The sequence below is a fragment of the Rousettus aegyptiacus genome, unplaced genomic scaffold (genome assembly GCF_014176215.1).
Source record: "Rousettus aegyptiacus isolate mRouAeg1 unplaced genomic scaffold, mRouAeg1.p scaffold_m13_p_5, whole genome shotgun sequence".
Taxonomy (NCBI): Eukaryota; Metazoa; Chordata; class Mammalia; order Chiroptera; family Pteropodidae; genus Rousettus; species Rousettus aegyptiacus.
The window spans coordinates 116,035,670-116,054,695 of NW_023416308.1; the positions used below are offsets into that span (position 1 = coordinate 116,035,670).

Here is a 19,026-nt window from a genome sequence, read left to right on the forward strand (position 1 = left end):
TAGCTTACAAAGTTGTCTTTATTGGTTTCTTACTGCCTCGCAGAGTGTCGGAGTTGACCCCTCCCAGAAATAGGGCATTTGAGGAGATAAATACTTAGTTTGCCCCCCACTTCTCAGTAGGGGGAAGTTTAATAAAAATAGTAATATAATAACAATAATAATAACTGTGATCAATAATAAAATGTCCCCTATGATCCCCTAATACATAGTTGGTTGAAGCTTTGAGAAAAGGACCCTACCCCCCCATTTCTGGGAAGGGCCAGAGTATGCCTGGAGACCTCCAGTGGCCCTGTTGGGTACCCATCTCCCACCAAGTAGCCCTTATAAATACCCTCCCCATCCCCTCCCTGTCTAGGAATTATCTTCTCCTCTGGACGGATTGGATGACAATGTCAGTTGGCTCATGGAGCCCCTCCCTGTTCCCAAACGCATCAAGCTCCTCCCCAGAGGGAAAGGACCCACCGGTACATATTTCTCCAGCTCCCTCTCCCCTCCACCCCTCTCCTCTTCATTGTCCCTCCTTTATCCCTCTCTGTCTCCTCTGGAAGGCTTTCTCCGCCTTCCAATCACTATCACCTCCTCCTCCACTTCCTTTCCTCTGACTTGCCTCTCTCACCTCCTTCACCTACATCCTTTCCTCTGCTTCTTTACCTTCCTTCCCTCTGGATCGGAGCCTGACCTTCCCAACCTAACCCTGAGCAGAAACTGGGATATGCCCCAATTGGCCTCGCTGGGGGCTAGACGGTCTGCAGCCAAGATCGCAGACTGCCCCGAGGGACCTGGCGCTTCTTCATCCCTCATCCCAAGTCTCGCTTACAAGCCTCCTGGGGCTTGGCCCTGGAAATGACAGCTTTGGCACAATCGCCCCTGGACACCAGGACAGTGGGGCCCCTAGGGGCAGGAGGGGACCATTCTATTCCCAGCGGCTAGCACACGTTGCGCTAGAGCAGAGGGGAAAGGTGGGACAAGGGCTGGGAGTCGGGTTCCCCTGGGAACCTGGGCCAGCCTCCCAGTGCTGCCCGGCCCAGCCCAGCTTCTCCCTGAGTCCAAATTTCCGCACGTCCCGGACCAGCCGGCATATGGCATTCCTCAAGATCTTCGCTCCCTCATGTCTCTCAGTCCTGGGGTTTGGGTGGGCCCTGCCAGAGGGTGTCAAGGGGAGCTCTCCGATTCAGGGGCTAGGGGGAGGCTCCGGGGCCTTTCTGAGACCTGGAGGGGAAAGAGAAGGAAGTCAGAGTGGAAAGAGGACTCTTTCCCCGCTAGGCCTCCAGAGGCCTGCCCGGGACCCATCGCCTGCTGCGGCAGGGCCCTCAGAGGAGGCCAGATGTGAGGTGGGGGTGGGGGTGCGTGAGGAGAACCTGGGAAACTCCTACTTAACGCCACAGCCCAAATCGACGTCCCTTCGTTCATTCACCCCATTCTTCATTCAATCAACAAACATGCTTTTCTTTGGGCAGAAGACAAACTTGACCCCCATCCATCAAAGGGCCCACAGTACGGGGGGACTGCATCGGAGGAGGACTGGCACCCAGACACCAACCACGGCACGGAAGAACTGACAAAGAATGGGTGCAGAGAGGAGGGCACCGGAGGTGGCGGCAACTGCAGGGGAGCAGCGATCGCCTGACCAGCCCGTCAGGTGGTCTCTGGAGAAGGGGATGTTGGTGCAGAGCCTTGAGGTGGCCTGGGCGTTAATCAGGTGGAGGACAGGAAAGGACATTCAAAGCGGTGGGGACAGCTGACGAGACGGAAGAACGCAGCAAGTGTCTGGGCTCCGAGTGGCCTCGTGTGGCTGGAGTGGGGGTGGTGCTTGGCGACAAGCCTGGATGAGTGGGAGCCTTCCCATCTCCTCTTGGGCCTTCTCCAGGCCCCGCCCACGGCGGATTGCTCCCTCCCGCAGGCTGGGCCTCTGTTAAGAATCCCGCACGCACTGCCCCCATGCGCCAGGCACCATGCTGAGGTATCATCAACTCATGCGGGTCTCACAATAATAACCTCGTTTTACACACACGACGAGTTCAGGGAGGCTGGGCACCTAGCTGGGGGCCACACTGCTGGGACAGTCAGAGCCAAGATACCCTCTTCCAGGCCTCTGCTGGGGCCAGCTGTGGGGTGAGACAGCTAAGAGTCTGAATCTCTCAGGACCCAGGGAAGGGATGGGCTCAGCTTATTCTTTGGCCTCAGGTCCCGAGAAGGGCCTAATACAGGACAGCTTTGAGTGGGGAAGAGAAAAGCCCCCCCGGCTCACCTGTATCAGGGAGGCTGTGGGGCTCAGAGATCCCTGGGGGCAGGACACGGACTCGCTGGACAGAGAGGTCCAAGGCTTCCTCTTCACTGTGCCAGGAGCAGGATGAGAGGACAAAAATTCAAGGTCAGATTTCAGGGGTCCAAAGTGGGTGGAAACTTGGGGGAGGCACATGGAAGTACTGTGGGCAGTGGGGCCATCCTTACTGGGGTCCGCGTTCCCGTCGCTGCCCGTGGAGGCTGGGCGCCGCGAGGCCTCTGAGAAGCTGTGGGGCCGCTGTGGGCCAGAGCCGCGGGCACCTCGGCCTTTCACTTCAGAAGCCTGCTGGGGGACAGTGTGAAGGGCTCGAGCAGGCGCAACACAGCAGGTTACAACTAACCACGGCCAGCCGCCAGCCCTGGACGCGCTGAGGGCCAGGGTCCCAGGTAAGCAGAGATCTCCGATTAGCTCAAACGCACTGGAGAGGCCAGTGATTGGCTCAGCCTCACCCAGGAGGCTTGTGATTAGCTCCAGAGGACTCACCGGGGGCTGGTCCCTGGCATTGGGCCTCTTGTCCTTAGGGCCCACGTGCACCAGGTGGTTGAAGTTTGTGGGCGGTGAGATGAGCTTGGAGCGCACAATGGGGTCCTTCAGCATCTCCCTGCAGGCAGAGAGGGTGTAGCAAGGGAGGTGGCGAAAGTGACGCATCCCCACGTTCTCTGCGGAAGGAAGCTGACTCCCTGTCCCCCGCCTCCGTGCGCCTGTGCTGTGCCCCGCCCCCAAGAACGCGAGGCCCGCCCAGCCGATGCACGGCGCACGCACCTGCGCTGCTGCTGCCGCTGCTCCTCCGACACGCGGAAAAAGAAGTGGCGCTTGCTCTTGGTGCGGAAGAGCTGGCGCCGGCTGTTGTCGGTGAGGTCGGGGATGTTGAACTCGTCCTTCTCTGTGGGAGAAGCAGAGAGCTGGGCCGTGCGCACAAGTCCCCCATACGTGTGCACCGGTGAGCGCACACACGCACATACACGTGCACACACACTGCCTCACCTGCCAGCGGGTTCCTGAGGTAGGTCAGGCGGATCTTCTCGGTGCCATAGAGGAATAGGGAGCCCTCTGGATTCAGGGGTCGCACCTGAGGCAGCGGGCACAGAGGTCATGCCATGCTACCCCACCCCAACCCAGTCCAGCCCCAGGGTCTGGACAGCCCCTCACCTTCTTGAGTGGTACCGTCTGGACCCATTCTGCTTTCCTCACATCAAACACATCGATGGAGTTCTCACTGAACACTGTCAGGTAGGGAGCTGTATACCCTGCAGGATGGGGAACGGCCTGTGTGTGCCGTGCAGCCCTGGGCAAGTCAAGCCCTTCCCTGGGCTTGTTCCCTCCTCAGTACCTCGGGGAACACCCTGCGCCCTGCCACACCGCAAACTTCCCCGCCCACCAAAGGCCCTTCTTCTGAAGACTCTCCTGGCCGCCCCACCCGGCCTCTGAAGCAAATCTGAGCTCAAACTGTGGAGCGCCACTCTGCGCCATGTCAGGCATAGTTCTAGCCACTTCGCATAGTTTTTCCTCCTTTAATTCTCCCAACAACTGTGGGCAGGTAGTATTATCACCCTACCTTGCAGATGAGGGACCAGAAACCCCAGAGCTAAGTAATGGGCAAGGCCACCTAATGGTGAGTGAGAGCTGGGAACTGGCCCCGGGCTGTCTGGGCCCAACTCCTACATGCTGAATGTCTGCGCCACACCCAACCCACAGGTCCCACCCCAGAAGGGCCACTGCTCATGACGGGGGCTCTGTCCCTTTCTTTAAGCCTGAACTCCATTACGCCAGTTACCTATGAATGTGCCACACTCCCTCCTTCATTCACTCATTCATTCAGTCGTTCATTCATTTCTCCAAACGGTCAGAGCCCCTGGGGTGTGCTGCCCCGGACGGGCGCTGAATGTGATGAAGAAATCAGCCCCAGCCCATACGCAGGCGTGGTGTGCCACACCAGTCATTGCAAGCAGGTGCTAAGAAGCAAGGCAGAGAGGTGGGGGAGCAAAAAGGAGCAAAGGACCAACCATGGGGGAGGAAAGGCAGGGAGCCTGAAAGCATAATGACAATGACAGCAATCATGCCGGTCATTTATGGAGGGCCTACCAGCTCCAGGCCCTGCGCAGACATTGGCTGGACCTGGTTAAGAGTTTGCCAGGTACAAAAAAGGAGAGCAGTTCAGGCAAGGGAAGGATGTGAGTGAAGGCAGAGGAAGAGCCCCTGCTGGCCACCCAGGGGAGCAGGGCGTGGTCAGGCAGGGTGGTACACACTGGCTTCCAGCGCCAAGCTCAGGAGTTGGGGCGGGACCCTGTCTTCTTCTGACGTGAGATCCACCGCAGGTTCCTGGCTCCACCCAGCCTGCTCTCCATCCGCCTTACCCCAGCCGGTGGGCACTGCGGGCCATAGCAGCTCGTGGATGCGAGACTTGCGGCCAGTGCTGTCCACGTAGACTCCGGCAGCGGTGAAGAGCAGCAGGAACTCGCTGAGGCTGAGCTCCACGGCACCCAGTGCCTCTCCCAGGCCCCCTCGGGATGGTGGCAGCTCTTCAGGCACCAGACCGGCTCCCAGCGCTAAGGGCACGGCCTCGTTGAGCAGCGGGTAGAGCACGAAGGCGCCGGCTGCACCCACGCATAGCCGATCGCCTAGCAGCTCCAGGCTCTGCACGGCCGCTGGTGCCTGCAGCTCACGGATGCGGTGCTGCCAGGGCCCCGGGCCTGGGCCCAGCTGGTAGCAGAGCACTTGGCGTTTGACAGCAATACAGAGCACAGGGGTGCGGGCCTGCAGGATGCGTCCGGCTGTCAGTGCCTGGCAGCCCCGAGACTCGGTGATCTTGGCGCCTGCCACCTCCGCGTTCTCCAGCTCGGCCAGCGCGAAGAGGCGCACGCTGGGGCCACGCCCACACAGCGCGGCCAGGAGGCCCGCAGTGGGGCTCACGGCCAGCCGCTGCACCCGCCGGCACTCGCCCACCTGGAAGATGTCTGCGGGGTGGGTGAGGGAGAGTGTCACCATCGGATGGGTAAGGAGCAGCCCAGGGCCCATCCTCCTCTGTCCCCCAGGGCTGAGCCCCACCCATGCCAGGCCTGGTCCTGACAGGCAAGTACCATTGCTGTGTAGGTGGATCACAAACAGCCCCTCCTCGGTGCCCAGAGCAAGCCGGTCTTGGTCTGGGAGAAGGAAGGAGAGGGTCAGGGGTCAGAGAGCCCGACCGGAGGCGGAGACTGGGCAGTGTGCCTGCCCTCGCTGAGCCTCAGTTTCTGCTGAGGACATGAAGATGGCGATCCCACTGTCCCTGTGTCACTGAACCCCTCTGTCCCAGAGTCCAGGCTGGAGCTAATGGGTAAGGGCTATGGGGCAGGTGAGAAGATTCCCCTCACCCCAAGCTGTGGGATTTTGGATAAGTCATATCACATCTCAGAGCCTCAATTTCCCCTAATGTAAAGTGGGGACAGTAATGGTACCTGTCTCATAGAGCTGCTGTGAGGCTGTGGAGATGAAGCGATATAAAATGAGTGTTAAGCTCATGGCAACCCCTGCTTGATAAATGTCCCTGTGTCCCCGATTCCCGACTGACACAGGGGACCTGCAGGACCCACACAGTCTTCCCCATGGCTCTCGCCCTGAGTGACTACGAGGAGAGCGCCCAGCTCGCCAGGGCAGGGGCTGGCTCAGGGCCCCGGCCGCCGGGCGGACCCAGCAAGCACTGCTTCCTCGCCTCCCGCCCAGCTGTCTGCCACGGAGGCCCTGGCTCCTGGCTGAACACGGCAGCCCCACAGGAGACGATGTGAGGCTCCGGTGTACCCAGACTCCCCGTGGTCACCCAGCTGCTGGTAAGAGAGCAGGGAGCAAAACCCTTATTTCTCTCTTACTAAAGCCTTTGCTCTGTTCGCTTGGTTGAGATTCTTTTGGGAAAAGCAGAAATGAGGCATGGAGGAGTGGAGCAGTGGAAGCCGGCCCCCCACCCTCTAGCCGGGGCTCCTCACACAGCCAGGCTCAGGGGACAGTCAAGGATGACACGTGGGCAAGGCAGAGAGCCCACAGCTCATGGCTGCAGAGACGGGGCAGCGACAGCAGCCCTCATGACTGTGGCTGGGCCTGCACATCCCTACGGGCCCGGACTCCTCCCCCGAGGCTGCCCTGGGCGGGCGACGCCTCCTCAGCACGAGGCTTACCAATGATGGCGGCGCAGAGCGTGTGGGGCAGCAGCGGCAGCCCGTTGTCGTAGGCCTCCTTGAGCGTGTACACGGGCCGGGGCCTTGGCCGCGCATCTAGCAGCAGCCGCTGCAGCTCGCCCAGCACCTGCAGCCAGCGCTCCCGCTCGCCCTCGCTCTCTGCCAGCAGCAGCACCTTGCACGTGACAGGCGGCACTGTCAGCTGGGAGGCCGTCACCTGTGAGCAGAGACCCAGGCTGGAAGGACTCAGGCTGGAGGACCACAGGCTGATCGCCAGCCGTCCTTTCTCCCTTCTCTCGTTCCAGCAGTTGAGGCTCATTAGCCCTGACGTGCGCTTGCAAGGCACAAAGCTAGGTGCTGCCTTTCGACAGGCGATGAGCCGGACAGGGTGGTCAGACAAGCACATGGACAGAGCCCCGACCCATGTCACCGTAGGAAAGAATGGAGTCTTGTGGGAACATAGGGCAGGGCCCCCGACCCCAGCTAAGCGGGGAAGGACGCCCTCCCGCGGGAAGAGGCATCTCTTTTGGAGCCTGGGGAACAAGTGGAATGACCGGGAACGGTCGAGGTGGGAGAAAGGCTGGGGGCCGGCGGGGGGCCGACCGGAAGGAACAGATGTGAAGGGGTCCACGGCCACAGGGCACTTTTGGAACTGGTCAGAGCAGAGGCTCGAGGGAGAGGCCAGGGAGGCCTGCGGGGTCAGAATTTTGGGGCCTCAAGGCCGCAATCAGGAGCACGTGGAGGGAGCATGATCAGGGAGCCACAGAAGAGTCCTGAACGAGGCAGGACGTAGCCAGCTTCACGCATGGAAAATTCAGTGCGCTGCAGCGGCGGTCCCCAACCTTTCTGGCACCAGGGACTGCTGCTCCCATGAGAGCTAACGCCTGACGACCTGAGGCGGGGGTGCCGGCACCGGGGAGCGGCTGCAAATACAGAAGATGCAGCTTCGCTCGCTCGCCTGCCGCTCACCTCCTGCTGTGTGGCCTGGTTCCGAACCGGCCACGAACCAGTAGTGGTCCACGCCTGGGGGTTGGGCAACCCTGCACTGCTGGATGGAGCGTGGGTACATGGACCAGAACGGAAGCTGGGTGGCTATCCATTGGAGGGGAGGGGAGAGGGATGAAGGGGGCAGCCGTGGAGAGGGAGAAATGTGGCTGGAAGGGGGTCAGCGTGGAGGCGGATGATGGCCCGGGCCATCCCACCCTAGGTGCTTACCCTGAAGATGCGTGGTAGGTCCTTGGACTGGGCGTGGATAACATCGGAGGCCAGGACAGGGGTGGCTGAGAACTGGGGATCCCTGGGGGGTTCATGGAACAGGTCAGAGGTCGCACTGCCACTGGCGGCTCCCCACCCACCCACCTGTCCCTTGTCTCATGCCACTCATTGCCCAGCACCCACCTCAGATCCAGTGCCTGCAGGAGGGCCCCACAGGCCGGGCTGGGCCGAGGGTCTGGAGCATCAAACAGCAGCAGGCGAGAGTCACTGAGGGCGGCAAACACCCGCTGCCAGCCCCGCCGGACGCCCGAGGGCCGCGGCACCTGGGGAAGGCAGGCATGGGAGGGCCCGCCAGGCCAAAGCCACCCACACCCATCTCTCCCTCTCTGGCCCCAGCTCACCGACAGGAAGCCCTCGTAGGCAGTGCCTGTGCCTGTTTCGGGGTGCACTCCCAGGGCTGTGCAGAGGAGGTCAGGGGGCGCAGGGCAGGGTGGGGCCTGTGAGGCACAAGTTGAGTGACAGTAGTAGCCACAGGCTGTGGGGAAAGCAGGAGACGGTGTGAAGAGGTGTGGGGACAGCCCGGAGCCAGGACTCTGGGCATTCCCAGCCCTAGCTTCCCTGAGGCCGTGGTGGCCTCTGAGCCGGCATCAGCTGGGGTCGCTTTTGTTCCAGACACTTAGGGGCTGGGGCGGGTGCCCGGGAGGCAGGTGAATGGGTGTGTGTGTGTGTGGGGGGGTGGTCTCACCGTCACAGCCCAGGCCCTGGCGGCTCAGGCCCAGCATCAGCGAGGTGCAGCGCGGGCACTTGGTGGGGGTTGGGAAGCTCCGGGGGCGCAACACGTGTGAGCCGGGCTGGGGATCGGGGGGACATGGCCATTACTCACGTCTGACCGCAGCCTCCCAGGGCCCCAGGCCCCACCCCCGAGGCCACCTGGAAGTGACAGGTGGAACCAGGGAATGAGCGTTGCCACCACTGCCACCCCCAGTGTGGTCTGCCAGCCACAATGCACGTGGAGGAGCCAAGAGGGCCCTTGGAAACCAAGCAGGATGGCATGGCGCCCCCGCCCCGCGCCGCCCTGCTAGGCACTGACCTTTGCAGGAGGACCTTCTGCAGGGGCTGTGGGAGCAGCAGGTGCTCTGGGGAACACAGCCTGCAGGGGAGGGCGAGCGAACAGGTAAGAAGCACGTGGGCAGAGGGTGCCCCCAGCGGCAGGTCTCCCACGGGTCCTTACCCCCAGGCGCAGGCTGCGGCGGCCCTCTGGCCTCAGCTGTGGCTCCACCCCAGGCCTCGGGGCCTCTCCTGAGATGCCGGGGTCCTTGGAGGAATCCTTCTGGGGACCAGGCTGGGGAGTAAAGACAAGGCCCCTGTGCTTCTCCCCAGAATTCCCCCCCCCAAACAGCCCCTGTACCCAGTTCTTACCTCTAAGCTCCGGAGGGACAGGAAGGGAATCAGAGAGTTTGAGGGCTTGTCTGCAAACAGAGCGCATGGGTCACTGGGGTTGGCGTCCCTGGCCTGGTCCTAACACTTATTCCTGAGGCACCGAGGAGCTTTAGTTTCCATCTCAGTAAAACAGAGCAATGACTGCAGTGTTTGGTGGGTGGGGGGGACGTGGCATGCAGCAGGTGCTCAGCAGCGCCGGCTAACAGATGGCGAAGTAAGTGGCAGTCTGGAACGAACTCCTGTCTCCACCGCCCTGCGAGGCTGCGTGCTACCCTCTTGGTAACTGAGGCTGGACTGGGGGTCCGCTCCCGGACAGGCATGCAGACAGCCACTCACCTCCTGGCCCACGGGCCCGCAGCTCCTCCCGAAGTGCAGCCAGCTCCTGCCGCAGGCCCTGATTCTGCTTCTCGGCCTCCTGCAGACGGCTGGGAGAGAACCAGGTGAGGGCCTGCTGCAGGCCTCTGCACAGGTCCCGGATCCCCACTGCAGCACCTGCTCCTGGTCTCACCTCTCAGCCTGCAGCTGGGCCTCCTGCACCTGCGTCAACTGCTCCTGCAGTCCCTGCTTGGCCCGGATCTCGGCCTCCAGTGCCGACTGAAGCTCCAGCCTGGCTGAGGCCTCCATCTTCTGCAGACGCCTTGCCTTCCACTGGTGGTCCTGGTGGCCAGTGGGCACCTAGGTAAGACGGCCCCTCCCACCGGAGCGCTCCCCTACCCACGCCACCTGCCCAGGCTCAAAGCCCCAGCTCTGCCACTGTCCCACTGTGAGCTTTGGTAAGTCACTCATCTTCTGTGAGCTGTGTCCTCCCTCACCTGCGGAGTGAGGCTACTGGCACCGCCCCCACCCCCGCCCCCACCGTGGGGATCTGGGCTCACCAGTGGCCGGGCAGGGAGCATTTGGGTGCCCGCGTTCCTCAAGGACTCTAGCTCTTCGGCCATCTTGGTGGCCAGGGCCTGCAGGTAGCCTCTGGAGACCTTCTCATCATTTACCCTGATTGGGAAGGGGCCTCAGAGTCATGGGCTGGGCCCTCGGTGCTACGTGGGCCCCTTCCGGCCCCCGGCCCATCAGCGCCCACCAGCTGAGGATGTCGGTTATCTGGGCCTCCCAGTTGCCTTCCGTCTCGTGCCGCTCGCCTTCCAGCTGCTGCCTGCTCTGCTGCTCCCGCTCCAGCTCTTCCAGCAGCTGGGGGCCGGGTGGGAGGCGGGGTCAGTCCCCAGGCGCTCCAGCACCCGGAACCCTTCCTGTGTCCACCCTTGCTCGTCCGCTACAGCTTGCCTGCCTGCTGCGAGCGCTGCAGAGTCAGGGAGACAGCCAGCCCCAGGGCCTGGCCGTCCCGCCCGGCCGCCCTGCCGTCCCCCCTGCTCTGTCCCGCTGCCTGGCCATCTGTCCTGCCCTCCTGTCCGCCCTGCTCACCCGCTCTTGCTCTCGGCTCAGCCGCCGGTTCTCCTCCTGGAGCCGGCACAGGGCCTCCTCCTTCCCACTGAGCCTAGGGAGAAGAGGGTGGCTCAGTGACTCCTGGCTTGGGCCCTCACCCTGTCCCCCACCCGAGCTGCCCAGCTCACCCGTGGCCACGGGCCTGCTCCAGCTGTACACGCAGGGCAGCCACCTCCTTCCTCAGCTGGGCTTCCTGAGGCCCACCCTCAGGCAATCCTGTACCATTGGTCTCAGAGGCAGAGTGGACGGTCTTGGGGACATGGAGAGGGGTCATGCAGGAGTCCGAAAAGCCATGGCCCGCCCTACCCCTGGGACACAAGCCTGGACCTGAGGGCCCTGGGTGGGGTCAGGCCGAAGGATGTGCCACTTGGCAGGGGGTAGACCTCACTACCTTGGCCCAGGGAGACTCTTTCTTGAGGTTTTGCTCCTGCTGTCTCTGAAGCTGTGTCACCTCCTGGCTCAGGGTGGCCACCTGGCTCTCCAGCTGTGATGGCGTACAGAGGCAGCCAGTGTTGACTTCATTCACCCCAACCCTCTCCCTGGCCTTCCTGCAGACTCCTGGGCTGTCGGCCACAGGAGGAATGGAGGCAGTGAGCCCCTCAGCCCGCCCCGCCCTAACCATCATCCTGCTGCTCAGGCCTCTGCCAACTGCAGTGGGGGGCACAAAGGCATGTGGTGTTCCCAGAACTCTTAATTGAGCTCCCTGGAATCCCTCTAGCCATGCCAGGGTTCATGTGCCGGGCCCTATTGCTGTCCCCACCTACCCCCATCACTCACCTCCCTCTGGGCAGCCTGGGCTTCTTCCAGCTGGGAGCTCAGGGCCTGGGTCTGGCTGGCTGTGGCCACCTCCCTCTCCTGGGCCTCCTGCAGCCTTTGGAGCAGCTCCTCCTGCCGCCCCTGGACTCTGTGTAGCTCCTTCTCCTGAGCCTGCAGCCCTGCCTGAGCCTCAGCCAGCTCCTGGGGGTCGGGGTGGGAGTAGGGAGGACAAGGCCAAAAGTCAGGGCAAGGACCTCTTTCGCATTGAGCCCTGGGCCACCCACCACCTCACCAGGCCCTCACCTGGAGGAGTCGGTCTCTCTCCTGTTGTAGATCACTGTCCTGGCCTGGGCTACCAGCAGGAGGGCCATCCGTCTGGGACAATGGGGCCTTGCTGTCCATCAGCGCCTCTGCCAGGAATTGTCACTGAGACCCACACATACTGACTGCCCCAGCCTCCTCAGCCAGGCACTGCACGAGCAGTGTCTCACAAAACCCTCATCGCAGCCTGAGAGGTGGGTCTCCCGGGTCCGTTTTCTACGTGCAGGCTCAGAGTTTAAGACAATTCCCTAAGCTCGCACAGCATGTGTACAGCAGGAGCAGGACTGGAACCCAGGCTGGACTCAGGTGTGCTGGGAAGGCAGGCCGGCCTCCAAGGTGAGGGCAGCGGGAAGATGTGGGGCAGGGTGGGTGGGGATACCTGACAGCCTGTCCTGTAGAGTCTGCACTTCCTTCTGCAGCTGCTCCAGCTCCCGACGGTCTGAGGAGATCTGCAGGGCCTCTGCAGTGGGGGGACCCACACGTGAGCAGTTAGTCCTGAGGCAGCAGCCCCTGGGTCGGACGCGCCCTGGCCCAGCTGGCTCTCCTTACCTTGAAGCTTTCGGTTCAAGTCCATCTTCTCCTGCTCTAGACAACGGAGCTTCCGCTCCAGGGCGGCCAGCTGCTCAGAGCTGCTTTCAGGGCCCGGACTGGGGAAAGCAGGTCAACGCAGGTTGGCAGAGACCCCACCCCCAAAGCCACCTCCATTGTCCTGCATCTAAGCATTCAGTCACCCAAGAAACGCCCACTGTGTGCCGGCTCTGTCCCCAGCCCTGGGCTCCGTGTTGAGAAGGGAAACAAATCAGACCAGACAGGGCCCCTGGAAGGCCCCAGGCTGGTACCAAGGGCAGCTACCCAGGGTTCTCCAGGCCCAGGTTTGAGCACCAGCCCTGGCCCTTACAAGCTGTGTGACCATGAACAGTCACCTGACATATCTGAGCCTCAGTTTCATCACAGGAAAATGGAGGTGACAACAGGCCCTGCTGGCCCCCCACCCAGTGGGCAGTCCTGAGTGCTGGTCAGATGTGTTTGCCTGTACTTCAGAGCGCCTCCCCTCAGGACCTCGCTGCATTTCAGGCCAGCCCCACAGGTGGAACTGGATCATGCCGCGCACTTTACAGAGGCACAAGGTGAAGCTCAGGGAGCAGCAGGAGCCCTTTCAGGCTAGTCTCTGGCTCCGAGTCCAGTGCACTCCCAGCCTGCCACAGAGGCTCCTATGAGGGCCAAAGTCTGGGGTGGGACCCAAAGGGGGCATGGGTGTGGCATTACTAGGACACTGAGGACGTGGGGAGCTGTCCTTAGAGCTCAGAGCATACTTCCTGAGCACCTGCCACATGTGGGGATCAGATGGGATCCCAGGGTCCTTCCTGCAGGTTACATCTCCAGCACCCTCCAGGCCAGGCAGCCCCTAGCTTCCTACCAGGTGTGTGAGGACTAGACTTACCTGCCAGAGGTGTAGGTGAAGCCCACAAATGGCAGGTGGTGGCCTGAGAAAGTCCCGTGGCAGGGTGGTGGCAGGGTTCCCTGCAGGAGGGAAGGAGAGTCAGAGTCAACAGGCGTGGGACCCAGGAGACGCTCTGGGACGGAGAGTGCCAGCCTCCTCCTGCTCAGTGGGAACCCAGGTGGGTAACGTGGCCCTCACCGACCTGGGCGTTTCCCATGAGTCCTTGAGGTTATGGCCTCCCAGGCACCGCTGGGAGTCCTCTTCCTCATACGACTCTGGTTAATAGGATGATACGAGGGCAAAGGACCCTTGCTTGGTACAACCCACCTCTGGACAGGTGAACCACAACTCCAACAAGACTCTAGGGTTTGAAGACCTCACCCCTAGTCCAGTAACTACTTTGGGGAACTTCTCGGGAGCAACTTCCCACAGCCAGGGGGTGCCAAGGAAGCTTTCCTACTGCAGTGGGACGCACCGGATGGTTGAGGGTGTCATCGTCCACGTCAAAGTTGGAGGTGTCCAGGGGCCCGCGAAGCTCAGGGATATAGGGGGCGGTACTGGTCGCCAGCCGCTCCCAGTCCACGCCCTCGAAGAAGGGGTGGTTCCGGAAGTCGTCCAGCCCCCCGCGACCCAGCCGCTCCTCCTGGCGGCACAGCAGCTGGCGGATCAGGTCCTGGGCGCTGGCTGGCACATCAGGCACATCTGGGGGGAACTGCAGGTGGTCCTGCAGGCCCGGGGGAGGGGTGCAGGTGGGTATCCGGGATCCCGCCGCCCCACCTTCAGGCATCATCAACCTCTCGGGCTCAGGAGTCCTGCTCCCCTCCCAGAACCCTGGATCCGGGCGGCCAGACCTCATGGTTCATGATCTTGCCGTAGGTTTCCACCAGGGATTCAGCGTAGAAGGGGGTCTCCCCGAAGAGCAGCTCATAGGCACAGACACCTAGCGACCACCAGTCACACTGCGGGCCATAGTGGCCCTTGCCCTCCTCCATGGCCTGTAGGATCTCGGGGGAGATGTAGTCGGGCGTCCCCACTGCCACCGACGAGTCCACCTGTGGGTGGTGGTATTGATGACGCCATGAGGACAGCCTCGGACCTCGCTGGGCCTGCTGCTAGCCCATCGCCAGAGCCTGGGTCCGGGCCTGGCACCCCCACTCCCGAGGGCTTGGCTGGCCTGGAGTTCCCACCTGGGGCCTGGGCTTACTCTTTACTTTCTCTGGGAGCTGATGCACTAGGCCCGGTGCCTTCCAGGTTTCCGGGAGCCATCCTGGCTCAGTGTCCCCTGCCCCCATCCTGGGGTGGGAGTCCTTACCATGCCGCTGTTGTTGAGACGTAGACAGGAGCCAAAGTCAGCCAGGCGGATGTGCCCGTTCATGTCTAGCAGGACATTATCTGGCTTGACATCCCTGGGGGGGGGGGACAGGGAACGTGAGGGGTCTGGCTCGTGCACATGGATGTGGTTGGGGCACATGCCTAGGTGTGTGTGCATGAGCATGTGCACGCACAAGCAATACGTGTGCATGCGTGTGGGAGGGGGAAGTCTGGTGGCCAGGAAGGAAGAAGGTGGTTAGACTGGGGAGAGGGATCCATGAGGACAACCTTTGGAGGCAGCAGGGTGTGCTGTGGGGGATGCAAGAGTCAGCCTTCCCTAGTGCAAACCATGGCTCAGCCACCCACCAGCCGTCACCTTGAGCCAGGCAGGTGCTTACCTGTGCTAAGCCCTGACTTCCTCATCTGCAAAATGGGACTATATCAGCCCCCATCACATAAGGTTTTTGGTGTGAGGATTCAAAGGCATCATCATGCATATGAAGCACTCAGGACAGGCCTGGCACATGGTGAGTGCTCAGCAAATGTCGACTGTGCCCAGAGCTGTCAGCAGGGGCTAGTCGGGGCAGAGGGGGCTTTGCAGGCCGCACCTGTGGACGTAACCCAGCTGGTGCAGAGAGTGGATGGCCAGCACCATCTCGGCCAGGTAGAACTGGGCCAGCTCGGGCGGGAGGCGGTCTTCAAAGCGGCTCAGGAGAGTGAGGAGGTCCCCACCGGCGTAGTAGTCCATCACCAGGTACTGGACGGTGGTGGGTGGGGGTAAGAATTAGACGGAAAAGCGGGGCACCTGCCCCAGGGCCCCACCTCCCAGTGGTCCCTCAGGGTTTGGGGAGGCAGCAGGGTCGTGCCTCCCTGCAGCTCCCAGCCAGAGATCGAGCAGGAGGCTCCAGGCCCTCGAGCCAGTGGGGAGGGCAAGCCTATTGGTCCCAGGAGAGATCTCTCTCTCTCTCTCTCTCTCTCTCTCTCTCTCTCTCCCCCCTCACTCTCTCTCCTTGGACTCAAGGCCTCTGGCACCCAAGGGCTTTTTCTGTGTCCCCAGGCAACCCCCTCCAACCTGGCCCAGGATCCTCACCAGGTACTCCTCATCCTGGAAGGCGTAATGCAGAGCGGTGACCCAGCGGCTGTCCCCCTTCACCAGAACGTCCCGCTCCTCCCGGAAACAGGCTGTCTATAGCAGGTTTGGGGAGCAGAGGGTGGGGGTGGGATTGGAGCCCAGGAAAGCCCCCACACCGGCTCCGGGCCTGGAGTGCGACTCTGTAAGTCTAGAAGCTCGGATCGTGTGAGCTCAGACCTGTGTGACGCCGAGCCCATGCTTTATGGCTCTGGGCCTCAGTATGATCACAAGAAAGATGGGAAAAACTCTGCGTGCTTCTAAGAAAGGCTTATTGCGAGGAAGGGATGGGGGGAGCGGGCGGCTACTGAGCGCGGATCCTCTGCCTGTCCGGCAACCACGCCAGTCCCTTCTTCTGCATGCCCTACAGCCTCACAGGCAACAACCCCCCTTGCCCATGAGTAGGGTGCCGAAGTCCCACCGGGCCCCAAACTGACCTCGGCCCTCTTCAGCATCTCCCATTTGTGTAGCATTTTCATGGCAAAAATCTGCCCACTGTCCCTCTGCCTCACGACGGCAACCTGCGGCCACAGGGGAAACTGCGGTCAGCCCGCCTGGGTGTGAACATCCTCCTCCCACCTACCCCAGGGCCTCTGCTCACCTCCCCGAAGGCCCCTCGGCCGATCACCTTCAAGATCTCAAAGTCATCTCTCTGCAGCCGCAGTTCTTTCACTTTTGTGACGAAGGGGCTGGCTGAGGGGACACAGAGTGGGGCTCAGGGAACCTGCGAGGCGGGCCCCCGCTTCTTCTCACCTGGGAAAGCCAGGAGCTGCAACTCCCACGATGCCAAGGATGGCCTCCCCAGGGACGGTCTCTGGCCAAAGGCTTGACAGGCACTGCAGCCCATTCAGCCATGATCAGGAAGCATGCAAGGTGGATTCCTGATTCTGCTGACCACCTTGTCCCTGGACCTCCCTGGACTCCTGTCTCCAGACTCCAGGCAGCCTAGATCCCAGGTGCTGATGGAACTTGTAGTCCTCCCCAGCCTGAGGGCTGACCCTGGCTGGCCAGGTCACCCTGGGGCCTATGGGGATACCATTTCCACCCCCAGCTCACAGTTCTTGGCCACCTAGCAAGACCAGGCCAGGGCCTGTCTTGGGAAACTGGACAGGCAACATTCCTTGTCCCCAGAGAGGCTTCTCTGCCATTGAGGAGCTATGGGCCCTGGTCCTGGGACCCTGTAGGCACAGAGGTACCTGGCTGGAGGTGAGGCCTGGGGCCGCCCTAGAAGACAGGTAGGACGATGGTTCTGCAGGGCCCTGTGTGGAGCCTCCTCTTTGGCAGGCATAGGTAGGTCTGCCCAGGTTCTCACAAGACTCAAAAACAGGGCCAAAAAGCCTTTCCCTGGCGCCTGACGCTGGCACCAGAGCGTGTGAGCGCTTGGGACCTCCTCCAGGCCTGACCAGCCCTACAACTCCGAGCCCTGCCTTCCTCTCTGGACTTGGCCTTCACCGGGCCAAGAACCTCCTCCCTCCTCACAGTGCCTCATACTTTCATGAGGGGCATCTCTAGCCACTCCCAGGCCCTTTGCAGGCCTGAAGGAGAAAATCGGGGCCTGGAAACTTAGGGAGGCAAGAGTGACCCGTAGGGGTTGGGGGTGGCTGCAATCTGGCTCCCTGCCTCAGTTTCCCCCACCAGGAGGTAAACTCCCTGCCAGCTGGGCAGGTCTGTGGGTGGGACGGAGAGCTGTTCCACAGGTTTATCAGGCAGAACCCCCACAGCAGGGGTGGAAACCTTATTACAGAAATTAATTGTCTTTCCCAGGTCTGTGTGTGCGGCTGAGAGGAGCAGCCACAGGCTTCCAAAGGGGGACTGAGGCTAAGGCAGCTGCCCATCAGCCAGGCAGCAGCCAAACCTAGGGCCCCCGGCTGGAGGATCCAGAGCCCCAGGACAGGTGGGCCAGTCCCCTCACCCTGCCCCAGGGGACGGGGACTCTGGGCAGGAGTGGGGACAAGTTGGGGCAGGGAGTGAGTCAACGCCCTGCAAGTTACCTCGGGAGATGTCAACAGACAGGCCCCCACGCTGGGGTCCCAGGCAAAGGTGCCGGAGGAAGGCAGGGAGGCACACGTGTGTGCAAACACTCACACGTGGGTGTGGGTGTCACAGGGGGTGATGACAACACAGTCAGATACACACACAGGGTGCAGGAGTCCGGGGAGATGGGCTGGCAGCAGAGGCAGGGGCCTCTGACTGCCCTCACTGTGGAAAGAAGGGCTGGGGCTGGGGGCCAACTCACTGGCATGTCTCAGGTGCCCAACTGTGCCAGGCTGGGCCTTGCGCCTGCCCAGAGCTCAGGAGTGCCAGGAACGCTAGTCGCCCACTGGGCAAACACCTGCCTCACCCACCCTCCAGGCCAGGCCCCGTGCCTTTCCTCCATGGCCTGGCCGGGTGTGACCAGGGAGCCCTGGGGCTGGCGCCAGTGCCCACACTGAATTCAGGGTCACCCCGGGCCAGCCACTCCCAGTGACTCAGATGAGTCAACCAGGAAGGGGTGCAGACCCACCTCCAGCCAGGCCCCCCTCCCTGGCCCTGGGAACAGCCCTCAGGAAGCCCGGCCAGTAGCCTGCATAAAGGGGCTGAGTTTGGTTCCTATATCCAACCTGGGGGGGTCTTAGATGCAGGGAAATGGAAGTGTGTGTGTGTGGGGGGAAGTGTGCAATAATTACAGATACGTGAGTGGAAACAGATGAGCGTGTAACAGCGGTGTGTTTGGGGTGGTCTGCAGGGTGAAGTGTGGGGCTCCCCGGGAATCTCCATGAGTTGTATATTAGTGTCTCAGTGCATCGGTGTGGTATGTGGGAGACTGAGAAAGCATGTGTGTCAGTGTGTGACATGCATGGGAGTCTGCGTGTGTGAGAGTGTGTTCTCATGTGTCACGAGGTGTGTGATGTGTGAGCAAGGAATCCTGGACGTGACTTTGTGTGGAGCATGTATTGTGTACCTGTTTCTGGGATCTGTACCTGGGACCAAGTTTCCGTGAGTCTGTGTGAGATGTGTGTTGCGTACACGTGCCAGGGTCTGCGAGTGGGAAGGAGAGGAGCGTGTGTGTGAATCTGAGTGGGGGTAAGGTGTGCAGGTGACTGAGAGGCCCGCGGGGTCCGGTGGCACATCAGGGTCATTTCAAGGCGTTTGGGGGGTGTGGCTCCGGATGGAGGGTCTGTGGGCGTGAAGCACAGAGGGACAGGGTCCAGGGGGGTGTCCTTCAGTTAGTCCCCCTCCCTCGGTCCTGTCGGAGTCACTCACCCCAGCTCAGGAACTGCGCCACGTTGCGCTCTCGCCGCAGGGGGGCGCAGCTGAGCTCGTGGTGCAGCCCCAGCAGCAGATCCAGGAGGCCGTCGAGTCCCGGGCCGCCGCCGGCCTCGCCCCGCGCCAGCCGCTCCAGCGCACGCAGCCGCTGCTCCATGGCTGCGGCCGGAGCCTCGCGCCTGGGCTAGAGCCAGGCTGCCCGCATGCCCACCTGTCGGTCTGTTCGTCTGTCGGTCCGCCAGTCCTCCGCGCGTCCTCCCCCCACCCTCCCGCCCTCCCCGCTGTCACCTTTCTCCGCCGCCGC

General features: G+C 62.1%; 1 protein-coding gene across 6 annotated transcripts; it reads right to left on the reverse strand.

The window, feature by feature from the left end:
• CDC42BPG (CDC42 binding protein kinase gamma) lies at positions 1-18,977 on the reverse strand. 6 transcript variants are annotated; one of them, XM_016157566.2, is made up of 37 exons: positions 18,720-18,976; positions 16,078-16,169; positions 15,914-15,997; positions 15,438-15,533; positions 14,956-15,104; positions 14,349-14,442; positions 13,888-14,088; positions 13,512-13,760; positions 13,037-13,116; positions 12,145-12,242; positions 11,975-12,055; positions 11,578-11,684; positions 11,296-11,475; positions 10,910-11,002; positions 10,647-10,768; positions 10,498-10,570; positions 10,160-10,266; positions 9,960-10,074; positions 9,593-9,741; positions 9,421-9,509; positions 9,064-9,113; positions 8,876-8,971; positions 8,735-8,794; positions 8,390-8,495; positions 8,046-8,179; positions 7,828-7,967; positions 7,645-7,726; positions 6,430-6,646; positions 5,362-5,424; positions 4,639-5,238; positions 3,434-3,531; positions 3,269-3,353; positions 3,047-3,167; positions 2,768-2,885; positions 2,452-2,569; positions 2,249-2,334; positions 1-1,209 (listed from the first exon to the last, which is right to left on the reverse strand). In XM_016157566.2, the coding sequence occupies exons 1-37, from the start codon at positions 18,877-18,879 to the stop codon at positions 1,153-1,155; spliced, it is 4,650 nt and encodes a 1,549-aa protein (XP_016013052.2). In that variant the 5' UTR covers positions 18,880-18,976; the 3' UTR covers positions 1-1,152. The 6 variants fall into 6 exon arrangements, with proteins under 6 accessions (XP_016013052.2, XP_016013044.2, XP_016013035.2 ...); XM_016157558.2 differs by having other exon boundaries at positions 2,452-2,566; positions 8,876-8,974; XM_016157549.2 differs by having other exon boundaries at positions 8,876-8,974.
• Positions 18,978-19,026: the final 49 nt, after the last annotated feature.

Excerpts from the sequence above, each read along its gene's own strand:
- CDC42BPG (XM_016157528.2), bottom strand. The coding sequence starts at position 18,879 with ATGGAGCAGCGGCTGCGTGCGCTGGAGCGGCTGGCGCGGGGCGAGGCC. Across the intron at positions 11,685-11,974 it reads TCTACAGGACAGGCTGTCAG|AGGCGCTGATGGACAGCAAG; the intron begins GTATCCCCACCC and ends AATTCCTGGCAG. Across the intron at positions 9,742-9,959 it reads TGCTCCCTGCCCGGCCACTG|GACCACCAGTGGAAGGCAAG; the intron begins GTGAGCCCAGAT and ends ACTGGCCACCAG.